The sequence below is a fragment of the Hevea brasiliensis genome, chromosome 8 (genome assembly GCF_030052815.1).
Source record: "Hevea brasiliensis isolate MT/VB/25A 57/8 chromosome 8, ASM3005281v1, whole genome shotgun sequence".
NCBI lineage: Eukaryota > Viridiplantae > Streptophyta > Magnoliopsida > Malpighiales > Euphorbiaceae > Hevea > Hevea brasiliensis.
The window spans coordinates 5003042-5012311 of NC_079500.1; the positions used below are offsets into that span (position 1 = coordinate 5003042).

Below are 9270 nucleotides of genomic sequence, written 5' to 3' on the forward strand. Positions count from 1 at the left end.
AAAGCATCACGTCTCTGCATTTTATCACTTCCCTTCGATCTTTCGCCCTTTTACACTGGAATAGAATCATCTGTTGCCAGGTTGATTCTCGGGGCGAAAGATTCGAAAGAGTGAAAAAAAAAAAAAAGAGAGAGAGAGAGAAGCCCAGAAAGAAAAAGAAATGATTGGAAAAATTGTTGTTTCAGGGATTTCCCTGATTCTTGTCGTCGGTGTTGTCATTGGAGTTATAGCTGTTGTCAACCGGAGTGATGGAACGCAAAGTACCAATGACTTATCACAAGAAAAGGCTGTTATCCAAATGTGCCAACCTACTAATTACAAGGAGAGCTGCACCAAGGTTCTCAGTTCTGCCAACAGCACAGATCCTAAGGAGCTAATCAAGGCAGGCATTTTAGCAATCTCGGATTCTTTGACAAAATCCATGAACTTGAGTGAGGATCTTGTAGGAAATGCGGGTAGTGAGCCCCGCACGAAACTTTCCCTAGAGGATTGCAAGACATTGTTGAAAAATGCCTCTGATGAGCTTCAGGATACTCTTAAAAAGATGAATAACAGTGACATGAAAAGCATAGCTGAACACGCCGATGATTTTCGTATCTGGTTGAGTTCTATCATCTCTTACCAGGAATTGTGTGTTGATGGATTTGAGCATGACAACAACATTAAATCTAAGGTGCAAAACAGTACGAACTATGGCAATGAACTAACAGATAATGTCCTGACCATTCTTGGTGGGATTTCAAACATCCTACAAGACTTTGGGCTACAGTTTAACCTTCCTGCTAGCCATTCTCGTCGGCTTCTCGGGGCTGACGGGTACCCAACCTGGTTATCTGCTGCTGATCGGAAGCTCTTGGCCGTTGACAACGCTGGCGGTCCCGCACCAAATGCAGTGGTTGCTTTAGATGGTACTGGGCAATTCAAGTCCATTAGTGAAGCTATAAACTCATACGCCAACGCCGGCAATGGCAGATATGTTATTTATGTAAAGGCAGGAATTTATGACGAGGCCGTAGTGGTGCCAAAGACCCATTCTAATATTCTCATGTATGGTGATGGACCAGAGAAGACCATTGTCACCGGAAAAAGGAGCTTCAACGGTGGTGTAAACACCTGGAACACTGCTTCCTTTGGTAAGTTCGATCATGAAAATTAATTATTATTTTCTTTTTCAATTAATTGGGCTTTAACTGAGTTCAAACTCGTAACTTTATGGCAATATAATAAATGACGCTTTACTTTGCCATTTACAGTGGTTGAAGCACCAGGTTTCATTGCCAAGAACATGGGATTCGAGAACACCGCAGGTCCTGACGGTCATCAGGCTGTTGCTATCCGAGTTAACTCTGATATGTCAGTGTTCCACAACTGCAAGTTTGATGGGTATCAAGATACATTGTTGTACCAAGCCGGACGCCAATTCTACCGCGATTGTGTCATTTCCGGCACCATCGATTTCATCTTTGGCTACGGTGCAGCTGTGATCCAAAACTCCGAGATCATTGCCAGGATGCCTAATCCCAGCCAAGTGAACACAGTGACAGCAGATGGCAAGACCGAAAAGGGTCAAAACACTGGACTTGTCATCCACAATTGCAAGATTGTCGCTGAGGCCGCGCTTTTCCCTCAGAGGCTCACTGTGAAGACATACTTGGGCAGGCCATGGAAAGAATTCTCAACGACTGTAGTTATGGAGTCAGAATTGGGAGATTTGATTCAGCCTGAAGGATGGTTGGAATGGGTTGGAAAGCAATTGTACTATGCCGAGTATGCCAATACTGGACCCGGTGCCAATACTGCTAATAGGATCAAGTGGACGACACTTCATTTCCTTAACAGTAATGAAGCTCAACAATTCACCGCTGGAACATTTCTTGCTGGTGCTGCTCAATGGATCAGAGACGCTGGTGTTCCTTTTTTTCTTGGGTTCCGATGACAAATCAATACAGAGTCAGCAATAAGTAGGGAGAGAGAACTCATTAATATAGGAGAAGAAAAGAAAATTTTATATTTCTAAGCCTCAATTGTTTTCTGTTCTCTCAAATTAACTTCATTTCTTTCTTTCTCTTAATTGTATTGTTTTGTTTTATTATAATTCTTTTTCCTGATAGCCTTGCATCTCTCTCTCTCTCTCTCTCTCTCTCTCTCTCTATATATATATCAAACTAACTCGAGAAAGTATTTCAAAGAGTCTGGCGCCCCGTTTGGTTCAGCAAAAAATTGACCTAAAAATGGGAATAAATGGGAATGATTCACTTGTGAGTGTTTGAAAGCTTTTTTTTTTTTTCTTTTTCTTTTTCAATTTCATTAGTGAATCCATTCCCATAACTAAAAGAATCACCATTTCACTTGTCAACTCTTGAGAATATTTTGTTAAAAACTAAATGGTCAATATACCCATGTATTTATTGGGATGTTTTAAATTTTTATATGTTCATACTATTAATTAAAATAAAAATGTAAAAATAATATGTTTATATTTCAAATAATTAATTAAAAATAATAATTATAATTATAATTGTAAAAATTATAATAATTATAATAACTTAAATAACTTATAATATGTCATGACCCAACCTATGGGTTGGATCGGCACTAGGACGTGAACCATTTTAAAGCCCCCGAGGCCCGTAGTAACCCTAACTATTCCTTAACCCAACTCTAAGGTCCATTTTGGACCCAATTTCAAGAATTCAACCAGACAGAGTCCGATCATAAAATGGACCATTCAACGGGGAGTTTTTGACTCCTCGGACCTGTAAACACAATATATAATAAATTGAGGAGCTCAGCTCACCCTTCACATAATCAAAATGCCATAACTCAAATAGGAGCTCAGCTCCCTCATCCAATCCCATCATGCATGTAAACACTATATTTAGGCCGACCTCCGAAGTCAATGAACTTTTAAAATTGAAACTTTATTATCCATTCTCTATCGATGTCCCGATCACAAGGTAGCTTTTCCTAACTTACCGATTGCTCGTCCCTGGAACAAATTGACCTCATGCTCAAGTTAGATTGTTTTCCGATTTCTTGGTCTTTATCAGATAAGTTCGAGCCAACACTGGGTCTCCGGACCATCCAATCTTATCTATTGATATTCTCCGATCTCTCTGTACAAATATTGCAGAACTTCACTTGGCTAATGTTGTGATTGGACTTCTCGCTTGAATGCCCCAGATATTCCTTAAAATAAAATTAAGGTTTCTATCCGGTCTAATAATGGTTCCGATCTTAAAAGTTCAAAGTCAATGTCAAATCTCTACAATTCTAATATTTTAAAGTTTAATCCGGTATTCGATCATGACTTAGTTCGATCTCATGTTCATGTATAATGTTTTTCCGATCTCTTATCTTCTAATTAATAGTCGCTTTCAAGTTTAATGTTTAGCGACATTCAATCAATTAAATACTCAGACAATTTGGTTTGGACGCTTTCCGATCTCATCAAGAAATTGAACAAAAAAAACTTCAATTCATTTCAAGATAAAATGTACAAGTCATTCGGTAGAAGGGTCTCCCCCAGCCTGCTCCCCGGGTACATTATCATTTCTCTCTTCCTCTCTCTCTCTCTCTCTCTCTGGCTCCTCCTCGCTCTCCTTCTCACCCCTCGGGACAAGATCCACCATCCAAGAGAAGTCTTCCTCAGGATAGCGCCTTACAAGCTCGGCCAGAAGATCGCCATGTGCATTCACATAAGCGCCAACTTCCCTTGTCACAGCCTCCTCTTCTTTCACTCTGATCTCCTCTGTAAGGCGAGCAACATCGGAAGTTCTGCAAGCCCGAGCTTTTTCTAGTTCATGCTCCAGTTCAGTTGTCCTGTCCTTATAAGATTTCGTCTGACCCTCAATCTCGGTGATGTAGTCCTAAGCGGACGAAAGCTGGGATCGGGTGGAAACAGCATCCTGGATCGCCTTTAGAATTTCCTGTCTCAAGAGATGAGCCTTTTCTCTGATTATATGTTAATTCACAAGGCTCTCTAAGCTCAAGCTCATCGTCTGAGCCAGGAGATCGTCAATACTTCAGGGGTCAGCCTATTCCGGTGGTCTTAGAAGCAAATGGTGGTACCCAAAACTTTGGCTGGGCCAGGATTCCCCCGAACTGAGTGGTTCTTCTCTAACGAGTGAATGAGGGCCTGGGCACCACGAGAAAGGGTCCTCACAACAGGTTGGGAAGACCCTCCTTTCGCACTTAAAGAAACCGGGGGAGGTGGCGGTTCATCTTGTCGAGGAGGGGAAGGAGCGATCTCTACCTCTGGGATCGGCTATCCTGAAGGTCGGGACAAAGAGCCCGGCACTTCTGCTGAATCTCGCCTCGGCGTTTGGGATACCGCAGTAATCTTCTCTTCTCGTACCTTTCGGGTGACATCTCTTTTTCCCTTGCGGCTCTCCTTTGCGCCCTTGCCTCTATCCATACCTATACGGAAAACAAGTTAGTGAGATCACGTAAGTCAGGAGGCTAAAGATTTAGGTTATACCAATCTCGGGTCCGAGGTCAGAGAGCTGCAGCTCATAATCTTCATTGGCGATCATCTGCATTAGCCACCACTTCAGTTCGGCCATAACGGCATCTAAGCATGAATACTTGTGAGTGGCCGCCTGATCCTTTAATTCCTTTACCATGGCGTCCTCGTTTTTATTTAGGGCAATTTTCTTTGGAACAAAAGGGACCAGGTATTGCCAACTCCGTGGGATACCCTCGAAGCCGTTCGGAATCTTGCTCCTCAATATAAAGAATCGGTTCTTCCAATTCTTCAATGAAGAAGGGAGATCGGTAAAAAGCCCATAGTACGGCTTGGCTTGGAAAAACCAGTACTCGTCATCCTTTCGACGAGTGAGCCTATGCAACTCAGAAAAAACCTTTGCTGTAGGCTCGAGTTTTTTGGCTCGGCATAAGCCTCTGAAAGCCACCAGAATCCGCCATGAGTTCGGGTGCACTTGGGCTATGCATACATTGTGGAACTTCAGAATGGCCTTAAAGAAGTCGTCCAGGAGAAACCGAAGCTCGGCCTTCAATTGTTCTTCATACACCATCATCACATCATTTTCTTCAAAGAAATGATCCGCTCGGAGATCACCATAACATCTGACAAGCTCAAAGGAGTCAGTCCGAAGGTTGTACTCTTGACTAATGGACTGCAGATCGATTTCTTGGAGGACCGATGACAACTCATCCACGAGGAGATTTTCTTTCCCTGAAGAAGATGCCTGTTTTGATTGGGTCATCCGACCGTGGGCTGAGGCAAAGGTTGTAGTAGGTTCAGGTCGCCCACTTGGCCTAACCACCTTAACTTCATCCGACGTCCACTAGATATGAACGGAAGGCTGGCTCGCAGCTCTCTGACCGTCGGTACCGCTCATTTTTAGAAAACAAAAAGAAATCAATCGAGAAAAGATCGAAACCCTTATCGGAGTATAAATCGGTACCTGAAAACTTTAGAAAACGAGAGGAAATGCTGAAATTGCTAGGGGAAGCTCTAAAATGACATAAGGAAACAAATGACTCACCTCTCCCCTATTTATACTCGTCTGAGCATTAAATGCTCACGAAGTCCCAAGTGACGCATCGGTTAGCGGAACCGGGCCTCCACCTTGACACATCGCAAGAAGGTTCCAGAAGCATAATGAAAAATCAAATAAATGAGATCGGTTAACCAAGGTCATCAAATTGAATAAATTGCCAAACCTACTAATCGCCGAATGGCGATTCATCTAGGGATCAGATCGGATACACATATCAGAGATCGGAAAAATAATTAATGCAATAACAAAAAAAAAAACATTCAAATAAAAATTTCATTTCATTTTCAAAAGATCGGATTACATCATTTGTGCGATCTCAAAAGATCGGATTACATCATTTGGGCGATCTCAAAAGATCAGCACTACGTTCTACCTAGCGTGCTAGCCTAAGTTAAAGCCTAGTCTTGTAGCCGAATCAAAAGATGTATTTGATCAGAAAGCCAGCCATGAACATTGGATAGATGTGCAGCTTAGATCGGGTGACTATGACTCTCATGATATTGAGCAGAGTCATCGTCGATTTCATGGACCAGAACTGAGCTGCAATCGGGACGCCCGATATGGTTGGGAGCCAAATGAACTTCAAGAGGCATTCACCGATATCAAGATTGAAATTAGCAGTCCTCTTGTCCGAGATCTCTCTACTAATTATATCGATAGACCGATTCGAGATCGGCACGGCCGTCACTTTCGATCTTGATCGATAAATTAGTCTGGTTCCCTCACTATCATTAGATGACGTTCTCATAGCTTTCCGATGGCCGGGATCATAAATTTTCAGACGAGGGACAAAGGAAACAGTCGAAAAAAGATCAAAATGGCCATTATAATTGGAATTCTCATCGAAAAAGCTAGAATCAGGGAAGGGGTACATTGAAAATAAATTGAAAAGGAAAAGTGAAGTGTGAAGGTGATTTCCTATTGTTGCATATATATAGTGCCTTGGTATTTATTGCATACAGAACTCGAAGCGGATGCATCAATAACTGAAGAATTTATTGCGTTGACCAATGCAAGTCAGATAAAGAGGAAAGATCCAGAATGAGAGAGATCGGGAAATAAGAGGGGACCTGATGCAAGAGATAGAGATCGAAAAATGGGATAGTCATGATAAAATAAGAGGCGACCTACAAAGGTCGGAAAGCGCAGAAGGGTTAAATAACTTCCGATCCAAACTTTCTGCTAAGTCTCTTCATCATCATATTCGAGTTAGTTAAAATATTGCAGGCGTGATCAGATCCTCACCACACATCTCATTTGCAAAGACGCCCACATAGCCGCCAGATACCAAAATAATTAAAGCAGTCCTGTACATTTCGATCTCCACCATTGATCACAATCGTAAGGATGGATCCAAAGCCCTCATATCAAAAAGCAGACGACAGGTTCGGCGCTTTTTATTCTCAGCCTTTGGATCCATTTTGTAAGTCAACACCCCGAGCTGTTGGATTAAGAAGAGAAAGGATGGATCTTCTGAACGTGATCCCAGCCCTCCATTTTGATTCTCTTTAATTCTCAGACATCAGATTATGTCCTTTTGAATATAAACCCTCCATCTCCCCCTGGCAAGATCCTGACCCTTCATTATGAGCACTCGTTCCCTATAAATACCTGCATGTAATACTGTAAAAGGGACGGACGAAAAAACGAGAAGGTGGTGATTATAGTGAAAAGACTCTGAAATTTGATTCAGCCTTGCTATTTGCCATTTTGAGCTTTCGAAGTGTTGAGAAACTTTAGAAACCAATTTTCTTAAGTATTTTCATCAAAAGGAGCTCTAAGTCCTGAAACTTACATTTTCAGTTTTTGTGCAACCATTTTTACATCACCTCATTCCCACTGCTCTAGTATCTGGCATTACCTTCCGAGTTGAACTTCGTTCTGACCTATTCCCATTACTTCGGGTAAGTTCAAGTCCTTTCACATCTACAAGATTTATGGATTCTGGAGTCAGCTCATCTGTCTCCTCAACCTCCCACAGGTAAGCGTCTAAACTGTTATTTTATCGAATATCCTTGTTTTGTTTTCTCTAGTTTTCTTTTGAAATTTCTTTTATATCCAGTCCCACTAAATCTCAAAATGGATTATCTAGGTCAATAGTTATTTCCTGTGTCTTCTTTTATTTCATTCACAAATTTCATTTATCGTCATTTAGTTTTCATTTCCTTCGAGAGTAGGCGTTCGAGTCATAGGCAACTCGTAAATGCTCAAAAGAATGTAGGCAGGGGTATTTCGACATGAGACTTTTCGGTCTTAAAAAAATAAAAATGACAAAGGAAGATAATTGTAGCATAGGTCGGATAGGTTGGAAATAAGAATAGGTCAAACAAATAAGTTATGAGGTCGAGCCACGGAATGAGCCCAAGTGATAATATAATAGATCGAGAATCAAGATAAGATCGGATCCCGGACTAGTGACTAAAAAGAGATCGGTTATTGCTAATCAAAGAGTTCTAATAAAGTGATCACGCGAAAGATCGGTAAGGAGTTCGGTCTTTCGTCCACTATCTAGTTATAAGGTCTCGTAGGCTAGGAAAAGCTGTACACGGGTCTCTTGTGTCCTCGGTATTTCATTCCCACAAAAAGGGATCAAGAAGGACCCTTTACCAAAATCCTTAGTTCCAAGTTCTTACAAAACGTCATTCTAATAAACATATTAAGAGTTCGGGGGAGAGTTTTTACCCGAACTCAGTTTAATTTTTAACGCAAACACATTAAGAGTTCGGGAGAGAGTTCTTACCCGAATTCAGTCTAATTTTTAATGTAGCACATTAAAAGATCGGGGGAGAGTTCTTACCCCAGCATAGTTTAAACGCGATAAATTAAAGAGATCGGGGGAGAGTTCTTACCTGAGTTCTCAATTAAAATTCTCAACACTAGGAGATCGGGGGAGAGTTCTTATCCGAAATCTCCGGCTTAAATTTTAAAAAGAATGCACTAAGAGATTGAGGGAGAGTTCTTACCCAAATTCTCGGCCAAAAATCTTAAAAAGATATGTGGAGATCGGATTAGAGTTCTTACCAGAATTCTCGGCCAAAAATCTTAATAAAATATGTGGAGATCGGAGGAGAGTTCTTATCCGAAATTTCCCGCTTAAATTTTAAACCGAATACATTAAGAGATCGGGAGAGAGTTTTTATCCGAATTCTCTTAAGTTAAATCCAAATTAAAACATCACAACTTCAATATGAGAATTGACCTCCAACAAAAGTTCATGACAAAATAATTATTCATTGAAGGGTCATCTCATGTACTTGTGTTCTTAGGCAACCCTAAATAGTGAAATATCAAATATTTCTTTCATTCGTGCAAAGGATTAACATCGTCATTCCAACCCTAATTGTCGACACCATATTTTGGCCGATCCCCAAAATCAATAAAACTTTGAAACCGATCCCCGGTACTGAGTTTCCTTTCCGATCCCTCTTCGATAGGCAGTCACAATTCCGATCTCTCCTCACAAAGAATTAAATCAAATTGTTAAGTTCTCGCATCAGTCAAAGCTTTACCAGCCTATCACTCACCGATCTCTCAAACCCATTGTCGAAACTCAGGACCCGTCAAGTATATTCCTGATAAACGAAATGAACTGGCACTAGATCTTTTCTTACCAGTTTTATTGCCGATCTCTCTTTCGAAAGCTTAAGAGCTAAGGTTTTGGTTCGGTTTAATGAGGATTCCGATCTTAAGTGTTCGAGTTAAATTTTCAATTTTAATCAAGTCCCATTCAGCATTTCTTCCCCAC

General features: G+C 41.1%; 1 protein-coding gene across 1 annotated transcript; it reads left to right on the forward strand.

The window, feature by feature from the left end:
• LOC110648204 (pectinesterase-like) lies at positions 1–2110 on the forward strand. The gene is made up of 2 exons (XM_021802358.2): positions 1–1133; positions 1254–2110. The coding sequence occupies exons 1-2, from the start codon at positions 161–163 to the stop codon at positions 1934–1936; spliced, it is 1656 nt and encodes a 551-aa protein (XP_021658050.2). The 5' UTR covers positions 1–160; the 3' UTR covers positions 1937–2110.
• The last annotated feature ends 7160 nt before the right edge of the window (positions 2111–9270 follow it).